We start from the raw sequence: 23,302 nt of genomic DNA, 5'->3' as shown, positions 1-23,302 counted from the left end.
TCAGCCAATGAAGGGAGGGAGTCCCGGGACAGCCGAGGCACCCGTGCACATCGCTGGATCGAGAGGGGGCTCAGATGAGTAATAGGGGGGCTCTGGGGGGAACAGCACACAGAAGGTTTTTTATCTTCATGCAAAGAATTCAAGAAGGTAAAAAACCTTCAGCCTTTACAACCACTTTAAGTTAACATTGACACTGCATTGACTGCTGCAGATTTTGAATGCAGTGCAGGAAGCAAGCATGAAACACGGCTCTCCAGCACCAAGTTCTGGTGTGAATGGGGTCTAAATGTCATTCTGGACTAGGTGCAAATCCTTGAATTGCATGAAGGGATCCTTGAAAAAAACAAAGTCTGATTCGGAGGAAGGGGGGAAGAGGTGAGATGACAGACAGTGAATGCATGTCCTTACAGGATCCCTTCCCCCCCCCTCTTGAAAAAGGGATCCTGAAAGATCCCGAAACATCAGTCTGTGATTCCTATTGCTTGCTTTATGTGGGCTAGTGAATATACTTATTTTCCTATGGTGGCATGGTGGCACCATACAGCACCCTACAAGAACTGTGGGCAAGCCTGTAAAGAGTGCGATCGTTACAATACAACTTCTCTGCTTAAATATGTAAAGCACAATTCCTACAAAACAGACAAGAAATTTAATGAACTGCATTTCTGTACATAGTAGTTTGAAAGACATAAACCACGCCTACATTGATACACTGGTAAAATAATAACATATGAAAAACTATGCAAAAAACATAAAACAAATTTAATTTGCAATCATATATGTAAACGAATGAACATGACCAAAAACATTTAATAATGTGGCAAACAATTCATGTGCACCAGTCATTACACTTATTGTATTGCACTCCACAGTAAAGCAAAAAAGATACTTTGCGTAACATTGGATTGCATGAGTCTTTGTGGTACCCTGATGCTGCATAAGTGACCACAGCCAGTGCTATTATTCAAGGCTCATCATTCCCATTTCCAATTCTTGCCTGCCATGACTGCAGATAAATCATTTCCATATCCCCATCAGTTTCAATCCCACTCTTGAAACCTCTCTTCTCCATGTTTCTGCTTTCCTTCCCCCATAGACTCCTATCCAGTGTCTCCTGTCTTCTCTCCTTATCCACCTCACTCCCTCCCTCCTTCCTTCTCTCGCATCAGGCGGAGTTTCCAATCCCCAGCTGAGAGACCTCATTCTCGTGCAGGAAAACACACACACAGCTTGTTAGGAAGAGGTGAGGATGGGCCACAGTGGAGAGATCTGTGACTTCCCCTCAGCACTCTAATATTCCCAGCAGGACCTGTAAGGAACAGGCAAAGCTTCTCCTCTCACACCATCTCCTTGGTTGTGTCAGATGGATGCTCCGTGATCCTCACTCCAACTTTCTATCTGCTCAAGGCTTGTAGGGAACAAACCGCCTGTTGCTGATGAGTCAGTCGTTGGGGGCCAAGATCTGGAAGACCTCTGCTCTACTCCGCTTTCCTGGTCTTCACCAAAGGAGATGTAGGTATTGTACTATTTTGCTAATTTTTTTTAACTTATTGGTATATTGTGTATCAAGTCAGTCCACTTATAGAGATTTCAGAATTAGGGCACGAAATGTAGACATAAGTACATCATTTTTCACGCAACAGTTCCCATGGAACACATTAGAATCTATTGCTTGATGGGCTGTCTCATAGATGTTATTCCTAGTGAAGGGAATTCCCCAAGGGATTGTTTCAACAGACTTGAGGTGTGACTAGTCTTTAATGAAAAGAACAATGATGATGTGAACAACCAATACCGATCACTACCAATTCAAATTATTATGTTAAAATCAGTTAAAAGGTTATTTCTGTTTGGGTAGCGCACTTTGCACATTATTTTCCTACTAGATTTCCCTATAACTCCAGTGAAGTTTAATTTATGTTTAATTGAAAAACCATTGATTGGCTACCACAAACGACAGTTTTGCTTCTGCTCCTGCTAAATGGCAGTTCCTCTTTTGCGCCAGTGTTCATAAATTAGATTGATAGTAATATCTCAGTATATATCTCTGCTCTGATGCAAACTATTTCCACCCTCCCACATTCACACACATAATAATGAGAGTTGACAAGAATCGGAGGAGGAGGAGGGTTTGTGTCCGATAAGGTGCTACCTTTCATTTGCTGTGAAAATGAAACAAGAAATCTAAATGGTTGCTATGGTTGACTCCACATTTTCCTCCCGTTTTCATACATCCTCCCAGGGTGTGCCCTCAGTTGGGGATTCTATACTAAGACTTATTAGACTTTCCAGAAGGAGCAGAGGCAAATCCTACAGCCAAGTCAGGAAAAAAGCAAGCAGCCATCGAACCACTAAATATCCAATTATACATTAATGAATCCATCAACCTGTCAGTGGTTCCTGGCTATTACAAATCACAGTGATGAACCATAGCAGGAAGGCTATACCCATGTGTACAAAAAAAGGAATAAGGCACAGGGAAAATATCTGAATCTATGACATTGCAGTTGAGGGCTTAATCCATAATTTGCTAACTAATCAACTGAAGGCCTGTCTCTAACATGCTTCAACACGTTTGTTGTTATCACGCCTATCTTCCCCTGCCCATTGCAGATTCTTCCCAGGCTACTCACAGTGACAGTTGGTGTAAAAACTTCTCCAATTACTCCTCTCAGACATGTTTCACGCATTCATTCTTCTAGCTCTTTACCACAGTTCCTATTTAAATTCATCTTCATGGTCTCCTAAAACCACTTTCTTAAAGTAGACCTTCCTATAATCTGACAAGTCTGTATAAATAGATTCATGACATACTGTATCACAATGTACAGTAACAGCATACGTTTTTTCAAACAACCTCTACTTTTATCATTCAAAGGCAGCCCTTGATTTTGCCTAGACTGAGATGATATCATTAGTCTGCTGCAGGTAGGAGGAAGCATTTCCTCAATCTTCTCTCCCCAGCTCATCAGGCAGTAACATTGTAACATTGACAACAGATAATTCTCTCTGCTGCAGCCTCATGCCTTGTGACAAACAGTTATGAACACAGCCAATATCTGCACAGACACCAGGGATCATACGACTGTATCTTCTCTGAGCCAGCATCTCAGGATGTAGACTGAACAAACATGGCACTGCCTATTTAGAGAGAAATGCAGTTGAAGTTATTATAGGGGGAAGAATGTGTTTCATTAATAAATACTTTTAAAGCCCATATCCAAGCAATAATACCCCCCCTCCCATCCCTCCCACTTATTCACCATTTTATAAAGCCCTCTAAAGACTTTTTATTTACCTGACCCCATTATAACATGTCTCCAGCTGGTGCCTCTTCTTCTAGTAGAGGTAATGATCCAGCACTTCAGTTTGGGTCACCTGGCCATAGGTCTTGTGGCCCTTCTTTGTTATGACATTATTATGATACCACTGGTATCTCAAGGAATTGTTAGAACTGAATTGATGGGCAGATAATGGGAAATGGCCATCAGTAGCATCCAGGGCACATACCCGCATCACTTGCAAAATGCCCTGGATTCTAATGCCACTACAGCAGCTGGCATCTCTGTCTATTGTGCTGCCTGATAGAATTCAGAGTCAATGAAACCTTCCATAGACTCTTCCTTGGTTCTGACATATCACATGACATATGTGGAGGGGAAGCCTTGGAGGAATCCCTTTGCTTGCCCCTCCACATCTGAGGTCTTGTAAGTTCTAGGAGGGGGGGGGAATTGTGCTGGGGAACATAATGACCTGAGGCTGGGGAGCGGGAGCAAAGATTTGTGCTGGAAGGAGACATTGGAGGGGATAGGGAGCAGGGGAGAAGAGAAAAATGTGCTGGGAGGAGATATTGATGGGGGTAGGGACAGGGTTAACGACGTGCTGGAAAAGGATTTCTGGTGGTGTGCACACTTGTGGTGAAAGGAAAATTTTTTTTTGGGGGGGGGTGGAATTTTTACTGGAAGGGGGATTTCAGCAAAGAGAGGACATTTGTACAGGGAGAAAGGAGAACGTTTTGTATTTTTATTTGGGAAGAATTTTGCACAAGCATTTTGTGCTGAAGGTGTGAGTGTGCAGATAAGTGCTGGACTTTGTTGGTAAGAGAAGGGGTATTTTTGCTCAAAGTGTAGGAGAATATTAAAGGGGAATTTTGCACTTCATTGACCCCTACACTTTGTGTGTTACGTACTTCTGTCCCCTGCACTCTTTGCATTTCTTACTCCAGACTGCTATACACTGTGCATAATGCGCTCCTAACCCCTGTGCTTTCTGTGTTATGTACTCTGACTTCTGTACTTTGTGCATTATGTACATCCAAGCCCTGAACTCTTTGTATTACACAATGTGACCCCTATGCTCTGTGTGTTAAGCACTCCTGACCCTTGCACTCTGCTTTACATACTCCTGGCTACTGAATTCTTTGAATTGTGTACTTCTAACCCCTGAACTGTGTGCATTATTTACTCCTGACCCCTGCACTCTGTGAATGTCTTACTCCTGACCACTACACACTGTGTATAACGCGCTCCTGACCCCTGAACTTTCTGTGACATATACCCCTGACTTCTGCACTCTGTGCATTACGTATGTCCAACCCTGAAACTCTCAGCATTACAAACTCCTGACCCCTGCACTCTGTGCGTCAGGACAAGGTCATCCAGCACCCAGGGCTAAGATGTCAAACGGCGCCCCCCCAAAAAAAAATCTATGAGCATTATGTGGCAGCAAAAATCCTCTCCCTCCCAAAAAAATTAAGCATTAATTTGCACACTTATCTCCAAACATAATTTCCCTTTGCAAGTCAAAGTATTCCCCAAACAAAAAATCATCCTCTTCCTGTACAAATCTCCTCCCCCCCTGCTGAAATCCCCAACCCAGCACACTCCTAGCAAAAATCCCCCCAATCATTTCTACTAGCACAACCCCCCCCCCCCCCCGATCCCCTTTTCTAGCACAAATCCCCCCTTCTAGCACACACCCCCAAATCACTCGCCTCTCCAAATTTTTCTTCCTAAAATAAATTGTACACCACTGCCACACATGAATTTCTAAATCTCCCCTCCTAGCACTAATCCTCCTCTCTCTCCCCCTCCTAGTACAAATACTCTCATCACCTTACATGATACCACTACACCCAGGGCAGCTGCCCCTAATTCCCACCCCTTGTCTTGGCCCTGCTGTGCATTACATACTTGTTTCCCCTGCACTCTTTGTGCTATGTACCCCTAACCTCTACACTCTTTGCATTATGTATGCCTAACCCCTGCACTCTGTGTGTTATGTACTGCTGAACTCTGCATTCTCTGCATTACACACTCCTGACCCCTACACTCTGTGTGTTACATACTCCACAGCCCTGCACTCTGTGTGTTGGGCAACCCTGACCCCTGCACTCTCTGCTTTATGTACTCCTGACCCCAGCATTCCATGCATTGTATACTCCTGATCCTTGTACTCTGGGCATTACACATCTCTGATTCCTGCACTCTGTGCATTACACACCCCAGAGCCTTGCACTCTGTGCACCATGTACTTCTTTCCCCTGCATTACTTTCCATTCATGTAAACAGAGGGGGTGGCAAATCTCATACATGCTCAGACAGTGAAATTTTCACTGGGGTGGCAAGGTTTCTCTTTAAGTCTGTTAATTTAAATTTACATTTAATTTTTTTTCACTGACTACACAACTGGATAAAATTTTTACTATCAGTTTTTTGTCATCTGTGTCTCTCTGGGAATATTTTCCACCAATTTCTGTCCCATGGCTACAGTGGGAAGGCAAAGGAAATCCCTGGTTATTATTGTAGGTATTTATATAGTGCAAGCAATTTACGTAACACTTTACATGTTGTACATTCACATCATTCCTTGCCCTGAAAATCTAAATTCCCTATCCCACATACACATGCTAGGGCCAATTTACTTACCAGCATGTTTTTAGAGGAATCTGGGGTACTTGGTGGAAGTCCATACAAGCGGAAGGAGAATATGCAAACTCTTTGCAGGGAGTGTTCTGCTTGGGATTCAAACCAAGGATCCTGGTGCTGCAAGGCATAAGAGCTAACCTCTAAGCTACTGTGCTGCCATTGACCAGGGCAACCAGAACTTACGTCTCCACTGGATGAATTTCCCTTTATTTTTGATATGGTGACAAGTCAAAATTTGGGGTTTTTCCCTCCCCAATCCCTCTCCACACTCTATCCAAAATTTTAAAAGCTTTCCTTTCGTTATGCCCTAAACTTTTTGTAAATTTTAACAAGCAGTAAATGAGCTTTAACCACTTCAGCTCCAGCGATGTACCCGTACATCAATGGAGTTTAAGCCATTGTACTGGGATGATGCCTGCAGATGCTTTCTTCTAATAGCAATCAGAGCGGCTAACTAGCTGCTCAATTGCTATTAAAATCAGCAGAAGGGGACATCCTCCCCCCCTGCTTCCTTCTGTGGCTTTAATGGGAGCTCCCATCCCACTGGGAGTCCCGATTGGCCAGCCAGCGCTGACGTCGGCTGGTCATGGAGCCAAGCAAAGACCGGACCAGCTTTGTTCAGCTCTGTTAAATAGTAAATCGGAAGCGATGACCTGACATCGCTTCCAGTTTACTCATAAATACACAGCGCCATATCTAAAAAATAAATTTAAGGTCAGAGGAGGGATTAAGGGTCTCATTGACCCCAAATTCCTCCATAAGAGTACCTGTCATGCTTATTGCTGTCCCAAGGGATGTTTACATTCTTTGTGACAGCAATAAAAGTGATACAAGTGTTAAGAAACAGCATAAAAATTAAAATAAAAAAAATAAAAAATAAATAATAATAAAAAAATTAAATTGCCCCCGTCCCCCTGTGCTTGCACACAAAGGTGAACGCGCGTGTTGGTCTCGCACACATGCAAACAGAGATTGTCCCACACATGTGAGGTATCACCGTGAACGTCAGATCAAAGTCAGTAAGTTTAGCACCAGACCTCCTCTGTAAATTTAAAGTGGTAACCTGTAAAGGCATTTAAAGCATCATCTATGGATAGTAACATTTACGCCAGTTGTCACCGTTGCATGGTGGGTGCAATTTTAAAGCATGACATTTTTAGTATCTATTTACTCGGCGTAAACATTAAAATGTAAAAAAGTGTGTTTTTCCCAAAACATTGCGTTTGAAGAAACGCTGCGCAAATACCGTGTGACATTAAAATTTTTTTTAATAAAAAAAAATACTTATGGTTACATTTAAACAAAAGGTGGCAGAAAAGGCTTGGTTTGGAAGTGGATAACCCCTACTCACCTCTCTAGCTGCTCATACTGTAAAGTAATTCATTTTCAAATACAATCTAAGACCACAAGAAAGACTTGAAAGCTGGGTTTCAGATAATTTGTAACAGCGTAAGCTGGCCATACATTATACAATTTTCTTGTTCAATTTCCTTTAGATTTACCTTCAACTCTGTAGCGTAAGGGCCTGGCTGATTGCATACAAATTAAAAGTGTTTAGGTTTGACCTCATATTAAATGGTTTTGGTAAATCTAAAGGAAAATTATACAAGGAAATTGTACAATGTATGGCCAGCATAAGAAATACCTGCTAGCTATTTACATTAGAGGGCTGGCAAGCTGCCAAGATCTGTTCTCATAGTAAAAAGCTAAGATTTCATTGTCTTTGTTGTGATCTTTGAAAATGATTTTTTCTACAATATCTATATCCACAGAGGCAACTGAGGACTTATTTTAAGGCATGCTTTTTGCTTCTTCCTCAAATGTAAGTACTTTAGTGTACATATTGTGGGCACAGGTTCACTATATGGTCCATCAAACTAGGAAATGGGTCTCTTATAGATTCCTTCTATTTGGTGCCTCAGAATCTGAAGTGTGCCATTATGTGCATGTCCCCATATGTCTTTCATGATACTTTTACTACTATAGTGAATGTAGATTGCGAAGCACATACAAGGCAGGTCACAACACAGCTCCATTGGTGCCTCAGACGATTTTGTGTGCACTATGTTCACTGAAGTGCTTACATTTTATAAACAAGCAGTAAACAAACTTTAAAAAACTCATCAGTTGCCTCTGTAGCTATAGACATTGAGGAGAAAGTAATTTTCAAAGATCACAACAAAGGCAAAGAAATCATCAAACACTCACAGCTTTTGAAAACAGGTGCAGAAGGGATCCATATTTTCAGGATCCTATTGCTCAGTCATATTGGCTAGCTTGAACACTCCATACCAAATTTGTTGAGAAGAATTTAGGTCTGAGCCATTTGATGAGGATTGGTTGGATATCTTGACCTTTATGAAAGCTCTAAGAACATCCTAGCATTGGAAAACTCATAAAAAGTCCACAATACAGTAGATGGTATTATACTCCACTTCATTTAGCAAAATGCATGCCATCATATCTTCTGACTTTTTTAGAGGATGTGTCAAACTAGATACCATGAAACGTGGTAACCTTGTCTGAAAGTTCACTAATTCTGGATCAATCAATATGATTCTTTTATTGTAACCCACAGAAAAATCCATCACTACATTCCTAGTAAAGAGTGAATTTTATGGTCAATTAAATATTGACTTCTATTCTTAAAGTAGAACTAAACACATTTTTTTACTTTGGATAAAGTAAAGGAGGGCTATTACCACTGTCTGTTTTTTTTACCATTCATGCCCCATTGGGAAGATTTCTCTTCACTTCCTGTCCCATAGGAAACCCCTAGAACTAGTGTCCCTCTCATTTACCTATCCCATTATCCCAATGTGAAATAGGATAGGATACAATGTACCCCTCTTCTTTTTGCTTTCTTCCTTTTCTCTGTACCCTGTAATATTTGTAGTATCCTCTCCTTCTTTCTCCTTTTTTAAAGTGGTTGTAAACCCTTGCACAGGGCTTTTTTTTCTCAGAAAATAGGTGCAGAAACTCTACTATATGAGCCAATCTTTTATTTCCACCTCCTACCCACCTCTGAGCACCATCCCTTGGTTCTACCCCTGTCCCCCTCCAAGTAAGGTCTCTTTTAAAGAATACAGAACCAAGTATCAATTTTGGTGCTAATTTGTATGGAATATTTTAATGATATGCTGTAAAATGTATTCCATGCTGCTAGCAAAAATACAGCACACTTTCCACAGTAGATCCCCCTAGCATCAAATACCCCATTCAGCAACAATAGACTCACCATATTAAAATACTCCCATCAGAAAAAATAGATCCACCAAAGCAACAACAGACCCTCCCAGCAACAATAGATCTCCCAGCAGCCAGCATCAATAGACCATCTGGCAGCCAACAGCAACAGACCCCTCCCTTAACAGTAGATCCCTCTCAGCACCAATTGCTCTCTCAGCAACAATAGATCCTCCAGCAGCCAGCATCAGTAGACCCTCCAGTACATTCCAGCACTAACTGCCCAAACTGCGTTCCCCCCTGTGTTCCCACTGCAAAAAAGCCATGCCCTTGCATATACCCAGTGAAGGGACTATCCTCATTAGATACACAGAAATTAAACAAATTCTCCTACATAAGTTTTATCTGTCTATCTGCAGTCTTCTCTTCTCTACATCTGTTCAAAGTGTTGAATTTAAAAGCTTGTCTGAGAGTTCAGAAAAAAGGGGGTGGAGAGCTGGTTACACACTGCAGAGCTCAGTGAGGAGAGCTCTGAGAGCTGACTGGAGGGAAGAGACACACCCCTCTTCACATAGCAAATATGAGTAGAGCTGAAACTATCAATCTGCTGGAGGTCTCTCCCCATCACCATTTTTCTCTTGGTGTCAGGAAAACTTGTCAGACTCATGCTGATAGCAGAGGAACAGAGCAGCAGACAGAAGGGACATTTGGTGCTTTTAATTGAGACAAGTACACACTATAGAGGGATATGGTTTGTACTTTGTTCATATTTCATGTCTGAGGTTTACAACCATTTTAACTCTCCTTTCCCCTTCTCCTTTTTCTTTTATGTTTTACCACCCTTGTTCTCTTTACAACTGGCATTTCCTCCTGTCTGTCATCTTATTTTTTATCTTTACATTCCCTTGTGCTTTGGAAAATTCTAAGTAGGCACTCAAAGCTACATCAAGCCAACTTGTAATAAACATTTTATAGCTTTTGATATTATTGGTTCTTGTAGGGCCCAGTTCCAAACCCTATTGATTTGAGGTGAGGCCAATCTAACTAGATGGACCTCTTTGCATGGTGAGTGTCTTGAAATATTTTTACTTGGTAGCTAACTCCTTGCAGCAATCTTTTCCTTTGTTAATATTTACAGAAACTGATAAAAAAAAGAATCATTAGGTTTATAAGCCGTAGTGCAGAATTAGTGAACATGGACTCTGGTCTCTGGATAGGTCTTTCTCCATAGACCCAGGCATCAAAATTTTGCCTCCTGCACATTATAGGTCAAGTCAGGTTGTCAATCATAGCTCTCATGTCACATCTACCCTTTCTGTGATTATTACGTGTCACTACCATTTGCATATGTCAGTGTCCGGGGAGCGTGGTTAGAGATGACAAGGGTATACATGGAAACTGTTTTGTTTTCATATCCTTAAAGCTGGAATGCAGGAGAAGAAAAATGCTCCCGTTTTAGCGGGTTGCCCCCAAACTGCAAGGGTTAACTGCTCTTTTTAGTCTAGGGTACTGGAAAAAGCAGTTCTACTTACCCAATCCTCTGATTGTGTAGGTTCTCTCCACGCTAATAGACAGGTCCCTGCAGCCTCTTTTGCCCTATACTCTGGTGGTCACAGATCTTCTGACATCATCAACTACAGTGCAGTGACCATATTCCTTCATTGGATATGAGAATTCCAAGGGACAATCCGCTGCTGGAAAATAGGGAAATAGATGAGTGCAGATTGCTGGGGGAGCAAGGGATTTTTGAGGGAACTTTCTTTTCCCGCCCCTAGACATAAACAAGCATTTTACTCTTAGGCTAGCTTCATATCTCTGTGTGTTGCGATTGATGTTTTTTTCCAGTGCGTTTTGCGCTTTTGAACATGTGTTTTCTACGCTATCTTTTTCTTTTTTGTGAATAGAAAAGGATTGACTTTGATGCTACTTTAATGTGAATTTGGATAGGTGTGCCACCATCCCCTCCCTCCTAGATTGTAAGCTTGAAAGAGCAGGGCCCTCAATCCCCTCATGTTTTGCATTGTATTGGTATTGTTCTGTGACATGTTCTGTCCCCCTTTCTAATGTACAGCGCTGAGCGAACTATTGGCGCTTTATAAATACTGTATAATAATAATAATAATAGGTGCAATTTTGATGCGACTTTGGATGGGTGCGATTTGGATGCAACTTGGATGGGACTTTGCATGGGTGCAACTTTGACGTGGCTTTGGATGTGTATGACTTTGGATGGGTGCGACTTTGATGCAAATTGCTGAATGTAAAAGAAAAAAATGCCGGCAATGAAAACAAAACTGCGTGGGGGTCTCCCCCAATCCATACCAGGCCCTTTGGTTTTGGTACAAATTTAAAGGGAAACCCCATGCCACAATTTAAAAAAAAGGTGTGCCCCCCTCCCACAAATTTATACTAGACCCTTAGGTCTGGTATGGATTTTGAGGGGAACCCCACGACAAAATGTTTTTAAAAATGGCGTGGGGTTCCCCCCAAAATCCATACCAGACCCTTATCTGAGCATGCAGCCTGACAGGCCATGAAAGGGGGGGGGGATGAGCGAGCGCCACATGCCTTCATGGCTCACCCAAAGCTCCTTGTCCCCATGTTGATGAGGACAAGGACCTCTTACCCACAACCCTGGCCTGGTGGTTGTGGGGGCATGGGGTGTGACTTATCGGAATCTGGATCCCGCCCTCCCATGTGAATGAGTATGGGATACCCCTACACATTCACCAAAAAAATTGTTAAAAGTGAGCAAAAACACAACAGTTTTTGACCTTATTAAAAAAAAAAAGTCCCATGGTGTAGATCCAATGTCAATCACGATAAATGCCAGCCACTGACTTGGAAAAAAAAGGTGCTTCTGAATGTTTTCAATGTGACAGATTTAGAATGCTAACCCTTACCCTAACATTTAACCCTAACCCTAACTGTAACCTGCGACTTCAGATACAAAGGTCCCTGCACTACTTTGATGTGACTTTGTTGCTATTTGAGTGCAAGAGAAAGTCGCATTAAAGATGCACCCTTCTAAAGTTGCATCAAAGTCTCACTACATGAACAGAACTATCATACTTTCCTATTAGCAAAAAAAAATAAAAATAAAAAAGGAAAATGCAAACAAAAAATGCAACACCTTTGTTTTGGTGTGGTTCCATTGAAGTCTTTCCAAAAATCATACTGGCTCATATTGCGCGGATGTGAACTAGGTCTATAGGAAATGATGTTTAATGGACAGTATTGCATTTCTGCAAACTGGAAAACACACCGAAAAAAGTGTGAACCTAGGCTTATAGTGTGGGGACAGCCCCAATGGAGCATTCTTCCATTTCCTGGAGATGGACTTTAACAGTGCTGTTTATTCTGCTTCGGCTACATGTCTTGGGGAAAGCACTGGATTCTAAATAGCTGATGATGCAGATTATAAAGGTGCTACTTTAGTTACATGTTTGATAAATGAAATGTTAGGTATTTATTCCCACATTGTTATGTGTCTTTGTAACTATTAAAAAAGGGTTGGAGGCATTCCTAAATGCATAAAATATACGTAATGTGATAATAACATTTACAGGTGATAACACTAGAGACTATCCAAGGAATATCCGATTGCCTTCTAGGGGATCAGGAAGAAATGTTTTTGTCCCCGCTGGAGCAAATTGGATCCTGCTTTATTTGAGTTTTTTTTTTTGCTTTCCTCTGGATCAACGGTGGCTCTAGGATTGTGTTATATAAATGTTTTCTATTTCTTCATTTTTCTCTTGGTTGAACGCGATGGACTTTTTTTAACTTGACGAACTGTGTCTACAAAAGTTAGAGCTGATTTTGTATCTCTGATGCACTTTGTACTTTACTGTGTTTGACCTGAAATCAATAAAACATTTGTGAATGAAAAACTGAAGGAGGTCTTGGGTCCAGGAAGTAATGGCAAGAAAAAATGGTCTTATAGAATTAGACATCTTTATCTCCTATTTGGAAATTTAGGAGAAAAACATCTATAAAAACAATGGGACAATGTTTTCTGCAGTGGTTTAATTTTGGGTCATGTGGGGGACTTGGCTGCCCATTAAAACACATAGAGAAAAAATGATTTATGTGGCTTTAATGTTTGATTTATAAATGTGCTTATTTTTGATGGTGTGGAATGACATGGTTACAGTCTATTAATTCTACAGTAACTGATGGAGTTATCCATTAATCCTCTTTCTCAGGCGAGCATAGTATCGGTTAATGATTGATAATAAAAGTGGACAGTTCACCCTAATATGTATTGGATTATTTTGGGGGGGGTGCACTTAGTTGATTGTAACAGTGTGCATCATTTGCTTAACAATTTTTAATAGGTTTTTATTAACTTTTCAAGTAAAAAAATACAAAAGAACAGACAGAAAGTAAGCAAATAAGGCTCAAACCTATATGTCGAAGAGTAGAGGTAAATAATGATAGTTGCTCCATGGCTCCCAGGGGTCAAAAATATTCAGACAAGCTCAAGGGTAGCGTAACTCCCAGGCAAGGTTTGCTTAACACTTAATGTTAATCTCTAATCTAATCCTAAAAAAAGCCCCTTGATTCTTACAGATTGCCAGGCCATTTATTTCAACCAGGGGCGGACTGACAACTCATGGGGCCCCCGGGCAATAGGGGATCATGGGGCCCCTGTGTCCTTGCCCAAAGTCAAAAAAGCCTATGAAAAAGGTACCAGGGGCATCTCATGGGGCCCCTACTGACCCCGGGCCCTCAGGCAGTGCCCGAGTTTCCACATGGTCAGTCTGCCCCTGATTTCAACACAAAAATTCCCATACAAGTGTATGTGCAATGAGCATATTTTAGACCTATTAATAACTTGTGAAACCCCCTCTTATGTAAGCATCAAAAAGCCATAGACTGCTGCTCAGTGCCACCATCTTGGATGTGATGTCAGAAGCTCCATCAGAATCATAGTTGTCGCTCAAGTGACACTCTAGTAACTTCATCTCCTCAACAGCTGTACATAGGGTCATGCAAAGGGGTGAAGGGAAGGAAAAAGAACTGGACCAGCACAGTGAATAATGACACACTCTCAGAATAGGAGAGGACTATAACATGCAAGGAGGGAGGCTGTGCATAGCAAGTGATGCTTTTTGGAGCAAATTTTCTAGTAATTTCAAAGGCACATTGCAAGTGAAAAAAAAAATAATTTATGGAAAGGAAACACACTGGAAGTAAGAATTTGAAATGCTTTATTTATGTGCTCTTTTCACTGCAATTTTTTAAAGTTGGTAGCGAGGTCTGTTTAACCTTTGCTTACATCTAAAGCACTGTGGTTTGTCCAACCAACTCCTACATTACTTCAAGCCTCAAAACAATGATCCTAGTCATAATGATTTAACCTTATTGTTTCCTCTAACATAGCCTTTCACAGCCAGGGTTCTGTGGAACCCTAGGGTTCCCCCAGAGGTTGACAGAGGTTCCTTGACCAATGGGGCAATTGGTGTCTCTCGGATACACTGACACCAGTGATCCCTCCCTCCTAGATTGTAAGCTCCAAGGAGCAGGGCCCTCAAACCCCTTGTGTATTTTATTGTATTGTTACTGTACTGTCTCATGTATTGTCTCCATTGTAATGTACAGCGCTGAGCAAACTGTTGGCGATATATAAATGCTGTATAATAATCTTTTTAGCTATCTGTAAGGGGGGATTATTCCCTAAAACCTCCAGTGTAAGGAGCATTCTTCCCAGGGAGAGGTCACCGGAATATAGTGGGTATCTGCAGCTTTAGGACAAGCCTCTGCTTGGAGTAGATACTGCATGAAAGACAAAAGGAAGTACAAAGGCACCTCTAAGTGTAGACTGTAAACAATTTTTATTCCAAAAAAGGTGTATATTAACAACTCACATGTTGGAGAGAAAAGGCAGGCACATAGTAAATGGTCTCTGGTGAAGTGAGGAGAATCTCACACGATGGCCGTGTCCTCTTCTGTTCGGTATGAGACTTGTTTCACTCCAGGAGCCGGCTTAGTGTGAATGAGGATCAGGAAAGGGCTGGAACGCATGTGGACGCTCCTTTGTCAAGCTTTGTCAAATTGCATACACATTTATGGCCAAAATGACCAAGTCTGTGAATAAACCTTAGCTGCCATTGTGCTACATGCTGAGTGTCCAGTGTGCTCCTGTACCTTCAAGGAGGGGTGGGCTCCCTCAGGTCTACCTGCCCTTAGTCTATCCATGAAATACATGTGCCTCTGCTATGGGGGCTCTTAAAATTTGAAGAGTTAGGAACTACAGAATTCTGGGGTGCCATGATGAGGCATGTATTTGCAAATGTGTGCTAACTAAACCCCTGTTTTTAACGCATACAGGTAATTCAGTTTGTTTGCAGGCTGGCTGGCAAGTGTGAGCTGGGAATTTTTCTTTTTTGTTGTTTGACATGCGTCACCCATCCATGTGCTCCTTACTGTGAAGGCCAGTTATAGACTGGGGCAGTGGCATTTTTTCATACTGTGAAATAATCGGCCCATGTATGGGCTCCGAGTGCTTGTGAGACAACATAGGAGCAGCTGAAGCGGCCAACTGCTTTACTGGTTTGCTTTCTCTGCATGATCTCGATGGGTAAATGGAGCTAACATTCAGTCACAGTTTGAACTGAGAACAGAATTGGATATGAGTGTATACAGAGATGCCTTTTCTAGCCATTAATGCCCACCCTACATTTAGCCCTGCAAGTGAGTTGCTGTATATCCCGTTTCTACTGGTGAAGGATTGAGGGATGGATGCAATATGTTTTTTCCTGCCTTTGCTGATCACCTGACGCACAAATTGGTTAGCAAAACTTCAGAGGGGTGAATCAAGGCTTTGTTTTGGTTATGTAATATAAAATCTACCTCTACATAATCATGTTGTCAGTTGCCGCTGGTGCTTGAAAATACTTAATATATATTTCCCCTCTTGGAAAAAAATGTCTAGTCAAATCACAGTATAGTATAATAGTTGTATCTCATGCATATGGCAGATGTAAGAAGGGACAACTTAACTGGATGAGCTCGGAGTAGGTGAAAAAGCATATGTTCTGATCTTTGTGTATCAGGAGAAGCTGAAAGGTACAGTATGGGTTTGGATACCTGTGTATTTAGAGAAAAGATGTTTCCTGATATCTGTGTATTAGGAGGAAGAGAGGTGTCCTGTTTTCTCTATTTGTGTACTAGGGTGTGAAGAAGTATGTGCCCTGATATTCGTGTATTAGGAGGGGAGAGGCAAGTGTTCTGACATCTGTGTATTAGAAGAAGGGAAGAGGTAAGTGCCCTGACACCTATGTATTAGATGGAGGGAAGAAGTAGGTGTCCGGGTATCTGTACATCAGGATGACCTGACAGGTATTTTTCCTGATATTTGTGTAAAAGGAGGAAGGGAGAGGTACATGCCCTTATATCAATTCATTAGGAAGAATGGCGAGGTATGTGTCCTTATATCACTGCATTAGGAACAGTGAAGAAGTATGTGTCCTGATATCAATGCATCTGAAGGATGCGAGAGATATGTGTCCTTATATCAGTGCATTATGAAGAGTGAAGAGGTATGTGTCCTGATGTATGTGATGAATGCATTAGAGGGAGGGGAAGCATGTGTGTCCTGATATTAATGCATTAGGAAGAGTGGAGAGTTGCAAGTATACCATTGCATTAAAAGCATGGGAGGAGTATGTGTCCTGATATCTTGTAATGTCTTTTTGCCTGTGTATTAGGTTTATTAGTTTTTTTTGCAAGCTTTATCATATCATGCATGATATTATACTTACTCTGTGGTTCCTTTGTTTCAGGCAACATGTAAACAACATGTAAACAACCAATAATCCGAACATCCAGAGCCTCATATTTACAACAACTTCTCTCTTGAGTATGCTGCTGGCCGGCCATGCCTTTCTTGGACTGGTACCTCCGGCGCTCATTAGCAACATGGCTATTGTTACACAGCCTGGTCCTTATGTCCCTCTGCTTCCAGTCAGCTACAACTTTCCCCAAGGGCTGTCATGCCTCCCAAGAGGATGGCTACAAGACTTTGCGTTGCAGCAATGCTCAGCTTACAGAAGTACCCAAAGACATTCCCAATGACACCAACAGACTGTACCTAGACTTCAATCAGATTACCTACCTCCCTTCAGATGCTTTCCGCAATCTCCCTGTTCTTATGGAGCTAGACCTGTCCCACAATTTCCTGGGTCGTTTAGATGTTACAGCTTTCAGGAGCTTGAGCGACCATTTACACTCTTTAGACTTGTCTTCCAACAAACTAGTGTCTGTCAACAAGGAGGTCTTTGCTAACCTGAAGGCAAGAACCAATCTTTCTGGCAACCCTTGGACGTGTGACTGTGACCTTCAAGAACTCATAAGGATGGTAGAGTTGGACCCCAGCTCATCCAGTGGAATTGTGTGTGCTAGTTCTGTACTGGAGGAACATGCTGGCAAGCCCTTCCTTCAAGTGGTCAAAGATATTGACCTGTGCAATGCTTATAAGAAAACCACGGACGTGGCCATGCTCGTCACGATGTTTGGTTGGTTTGCCATGGTCATTTCTTACTTGGTGTATTATGTACGTCAGAACCAGGAGGATGCTCGACGTCATCTGGAGTACCTCAAATCCCTGCCTAGCAAGCAGAGGCACACAGAGGAGCCCTCAACACTTAGCACTGTGGTTTGATCTGGGGACAGAACATAGGACTTAATATTTATGGACAAGTCACTCAGATAAAGTATAAACTTATTTATCTTTTGCTATTTACAACTTTAATACTTTTTGGCTTAAGTATCCTCTTATTGAAACATCCAGGTGGGAGAAAGAATAGTGAATGATGAATCAGTTTGGTACAATCCATATCATTTTTTAGTAGGGATGATCCTTAAATATTTTGATGAACACCTAGCTTATGTAAACTGAAAATGGTATAATCTAGACATGGAAGAATTTAAATGTCAGAGTGAGCAGAAAGAAAACATAGAAAGCTACTGGACATATTCTGGCCATAAATGTTCTCATTCCCCTCTCATCAAGCTTCCCAATGCGACTCTCGGGCAAGGTAGGGCTGCTTATGGGTAACCTTAGGAAGTAGTAACATGAATTTTATATGTTGTCATAAGCACCTGCTTTCATGCACAAACTTTCCAACTTGGTCTATCCTACTCAATGAGAAGAAGAAAGGAAACGATAAAGCGCTGCAGGCACTTTATTATGTTTGAAGCCCTATGTCCATCTGTGACCAGCCCTATTTAAAGCAGTGACAAAAGCAATGATTTCACAATGGATTAATTTAAAACATCCAAAATAAGAGAAGCAGATTTGTTTCTCTGGGTTACTGCAACATACATGATGTTTTTTGCCTTACTAAAGAAGCCTCTTCGTCCCTTTTCCCTTCTTACACTCTATAAAGAGAGTAGAACTGTAATTATATGAACCACTGAGAGTTAATACTGATGGATACTACAGGTACATTAATCAGATTGCCCCACAACACAGAACTGAAATCATTAACCAAAGTTCAATAAATCTATAACAACTAATCATCTTTCAATGACCTGACCAATTAAAGTTAACTCGGGGATAAGCAGATTTTGCCTAAATATAAGAGGCATGTGTATTCTTACTTGAATCTTTGTGTGCATTATATACTTTTTCCATGTCTGTGCAGTTACCCAGAATGAAACTCTGCCTCTGTGCAGGAACTTCTTGTAGCAAAGACCAATCACTGCTGCATTCTTTCATTGTGCAGGCTGACTGGTCTTGTCTCCGCCCCCACCTGTAGTTTTCTGCTTTCTGCCTGTAGTGGGAGGGCCTGCTGAGTCTCTCACACAGCTTTGCCTCCTGAACAGGCTATGTGCAGTACGTTGATGATGTTACTGCTACTTTTGGTTTATTGTTTGGCAATAGCTGGGCTTGCAAAGGCATTTGGTGCACATAAAATGGATTTATATCATTTGTGGTTATCGAGGAATATACTTAATTGAAATATTTGTGGCTGGAGTTCAGCTTTAGTCTATAGAAATCTAACTAGCAGTTAGCTAACTGCACAATGCACTACGATATTAAATAGAGCCCATAGCCTGTCTTTATTTCCTTCCTTTAGCTTGATACATGTCTGCTTAAAGCATAACTAAACCCATTGTTTTAAAGGTTTCCTAAAAACAGTTACTGTATATTCAAGGCATGCCATGATTGATAATTGTCACAGTTGCTTGTGCTCTCAAACAAGTTGTCAAGACATCATATGGCTGCTGTCATAACTGGTCACATGTGCAACTGCAGATTGAAGAGAGGTTAAGATGGCGGCTTCCTTGGCTATAAAGGACAAGAGGGTTTAGTTCTGCTTTAAGTCTCTTCTGTCTATCTCTTAACTGTAGGTGACTTACCTGACATATGTGTTACATATATTTCTGTTTGATTGGTAACTGGGGTAGAAGCCAGGGTTACATGAAAACTGGTATTTATGTTTACTGCAGAAGTTTTCATTTGGGGTTTCTTTATTGGGCATTAACATTGTGTACAAAAAAACAACTTTAAAGCCTTTACAAATAAGCTTGACGCTGCCGCCGTCCCCCTAACTAGGGTTGGACTCTCTTCTCAGTGGATCTGGCCATAAAGCCATTCAGTGGGCCATTTACATTCTTGAGCCTGCCACTGTGTACTCAAGAAATAAGACCTACGCCTTCAGCATATCATTCTGTTTTGTATTTGTGAAGCAACCCAAGCGAACACCTCCAAAATTGAGATTTGTTGATTTAGAACATTGGGGCTATTTGTAACAAAGGGATTACTTTTTGAGTGGTCACTTCTGGCCATGTGGCATGTACGCAGTTGGATTGGATATAGTGCAACTAACAACAATAACACTACAAATAGAATAGTGGAATAATACATGGAGCTACCAAAACTATTTTCCTTAATGGCATCTTTTTTCACACCCAGTCAAACAGCTAAGCATTGATTTGGTATGCTAGTGGAGCTTAAAGCTGTATTAAACCCCAAACCAAAAATTTTATATATTTTACCTGACCAATTCTTAGATGTGGTGGCCAAATTTGCTTGCCTTTCTAGGCTTTTTTCCCTTTATAGTCGCCTGGTGATCCAGCCGGTAAGTCTATTATTTACCTGACCAAACTGTCCATCAAAATCGGATGCTAGTGGGTTGAAACAAACCATTTACCACTGAAAGGAGTGCTTACAATGATCAGCTTTTATTCTATTATGTGAAACCTTTATACCAAAAAGGGAAAAATGTTTCTGTAACTCTTTAAAACATATTAGCTGGAGTTTGGCTTTATTTGTTAGTCAAGTCTGTCTAAACTTGCTAGTGCATCTAACACTACCCTCTCCCCTGACTGACAATGCTGCCCTGCAAGGGTGTCCCAGTTGCTCCTCTATCCAGCGTGGAGACCCTAGGACAGGAAGTGTGGATCACCAGGTGAAAATAAAAGGAAAAAAACCTAAAAAAAACCAAACAAATGATGCTGCCACGTTTAAGGAATGGTACGCAGCAAAATCTTTAATACTTTTGGTTTTGGGTTTAATAGTGCTTTAATTGTTACGCTAATATCCATGGAATATTTACTGTAATGGTATTTTCAGCCATGTGACTTTTTTGCTCTCGTTGCTGAAAATAACAGTCATTATAGCAAAAAATGATTGTAATAACTCCATTAATTCATATGTATGACTCACACCACTTAATGAAAGTGCCATTGCTAAAACTTGTATCCCCATGTGTGTCACTAATTCCTGTCTCTGCCACATCTGGAATTCTCAGTTCTTGCGCTAATATTGGGAGGGACCCCAATGGGGGTTAAAGCCTCTGATTACTCTGATTTGTGAACACGCTTTGCCTCTTTATAACAGAATATACATATCCTTAGGATGACACACAGGGACTTTCCTTGTCAGTACTCCCCCATTACATGTTTACATCTTCTCGTCTACTGTCCTTCATTTCCAAAAGGTGTTTAGTGTACTTGATCTTCCTAAAGTTCACCACAAATTACAATCTGATTGTACAAACTACCAACACTTATGTAACGCAAGGACCTTCCTGATTGGATACAGATTGGGTAGTTTAGGAAGGCCCTTCTATTACATAGTTTTGGTAGATCTAAAGTTAATTGTACAAGCATCATACGGTTAGATTGTAACATGAATGGTGGCCCTAAGTGCAGTGCTTAGCTCTCCTTCACTCCTTGCCCTGTCTCACCACTCATTGACTAGTCTGCATTGGCCAACTGCTTACTAACATCACTAGGGCCACCTTCTTCTCTCTAGATGCAGCTTGATGTGTGCTAAGTTTGCAGTATCACTGGTCCCTCTCTGTCCCAAGCTCTAAGCACAGAATCATCAACTGCTGATGGATGCATATGTGCGATGGGTGGGAATTAAAGCCCAAACTCTCTGTTGCCGCACATTGGTGTTATGTGTGTGGCAACAGGTTAAAGTATATCTAAATTTTTTGCAACAAAATGGCGTCCGTCTGCACACAGACTACAACTCCCTGTTGCATGAATGTGAATAAAATGAGTAGAAGATGGCCTCAGCTTCTGTTCTCCACCTGCAGAGAACTCCTTAAATGTGTTTCTTCCCTTTTGGGGCTTAATGAGCTATGATTAGGCCCCAAAAAGGGCGAAACGCATCTGAGAAGTTCTCTACGGGTTGAGAACAGGAACTGAAGCCATCTTGTACTCATTTTGTTCACATTCATGGAACAGGGAGTTGGTGTCTGTGTGCAGAAGGCCTCCATTTTGTTGAAGTCTACTAGAGCCTGAAAAGCCAATCCTGCCTATCCTGTACCAGTCTATTCACATGATCCAACTATTACAGGTTTGGGGGGCATTCCAACGGTTCTATTTTTATTGCTTTGGGCCCCAAAACTTTTTTGGCTTATTTTGAACAGAGTAGCAAATGGACCAAACTCCACCACATTTTTTGACATCTCCATTGGGGAACACTCTCTGTCCATCAGACATAACAAGAAGTGAACGCATATATCTCCAAAGTGAGGGAACTCATCTAGAAGAACGATTGTGACCACTGGAATATTTCCTCTCCGTTCTTGTTCTAGTGATGACTCAAATTTTTGAGTGATCCTCACTCAAGAGAGTCTGAATCATCCAAGTAGGACACGGACATCAAAAAGAAAAACAGGTAATCCCCCATTAAAAAAAGTTTGGCTTTAGATACTCATAAAGCAAATTCCTGTGTAAAGTGAAAATGAAAAATTCTCAGTTGAAGTGGGGCTGCCCCTGTGCTGCAAGAGTTAAATGTTCCTTTATATCTAGTGGACTGGGAAAACCATTTATACTTACCCAGTCCTCTACTCCCGCACTTCATAGCCTCTTCTCCGTCTTCAGGGTTCTGACGGTTGGATGCCCTGTGTTGGGCATAAGAAGGCAGAGGAACAGTCCACCGATGGAGCATAGGGGAGCACCATCTGCTGAGGGAGTAGAGAATTAGCAATTAAAACTGATTTTCTCATCCCGTAGACATTATGAACATATAACCCTGCTGCAGGTCAGGAGTTTTACTATTTCCAGAGTTGAGCTTTAAATACTGTATGTCATGTACCTCACCATCACTATACAATACATTTGTAAACTTGCCTCAATCATTAGTATATATATCAAGGGTAAGCAATTGGACAGGAGGGGGATCTACAAACCGCAAAGGCTGGATAGCAGGCTGTTATTCATACATGACCTGTGGCTTAGCCTGATCATTGTTAATAGAATTATTTATGTCACAGTAGATGATTCACCTGAGTCTTCCCATGCCTAGCTTCTTTCATTATACACAGGGAATCATAAATAAACATAAGTGCACTTTTCTCCGCATTATTGACTTTTTATCATGCAGATAACCCCCAAGTTCAGGCTAACATCATTAGCCATCTTTTTCATAATGTGCAATACAAACAGCAGGCACCAGAGGTCAGCACTGCGAGCAAATTTTTGTATTTAATAAGTAATTTCTATTTCTTTCCTAACGGATTTTCTACCCTAAGCGTAACTAATATATTTACATAAGATTTACATAATATATACGTCCCGGTATACAAACTGCTTAATATGGATGGTGACACAAACTCAAGCCTTTAAGCATTAATGGTAATGGACATCTCTGGGTAACAGGGGATTCAATCTTTGTACAACATTTACAGAATTTTGTAAGCAATTTATAATCAAGTGAATGC

At 41.3% G+C, this 23,302-nt stretch overlaps 1 protein-coding gene across 1 annotated transcript; it reads left to right on the top strand.

Moving 5' to 3' along the window:
* Positions 1-1,065: 1,065 nt before the first annotated feature.
* Positions 1,066-21,621, top strand: LRRC3C (leucine rich repeat containing 3C). Its single transcript, XM_089674377.1, has 2 exons — positions 1,066-1,512; positions 16,901-21,621. The coding sequence occupies exon 2, from the start codon at positions 16,996-16,998 to the stop codon at positions 17,776-17,778; it is 783 nt and encodes a 260-aa protein (XP_089530503.1). The 5' UTR covers positions 1,066-1,512; positions 16,901-16,995; the 3' UTR covers positions 17,779-21,621.
* Positions 21,622-23,302: the final 1,681 nt, after the last annotated feature.

Source organism: Staurois parvus, unplaced genomic scaffold (genome assembly GCF_062004578.1).
Source record: "Staurois parvus isolate SC_StPar_1 unplaced genomic scaffold, SC_StPar_1.0 ptg000151l, whole genome shotgun sequence".
NCBI lineage: Eukaryota > Metazoa > Chordata > Amphibia > Anura > Ranidae > Staurois > Staurois parvus.
Note: the sequence above shows the minus strand (reverse complement) of the source record. Positions and strands in the feature narration are given on the sequence as shown.

Excerpts from the sequence above, each read along its gene's own strand:
- LRRC3C (XM_089674377.1), top strand. The coding sequence starts at position 16,996 with ATGCCTTTCTTGGACTGGTACCTCCGGCGCTCATTAGCAACATGGCTA.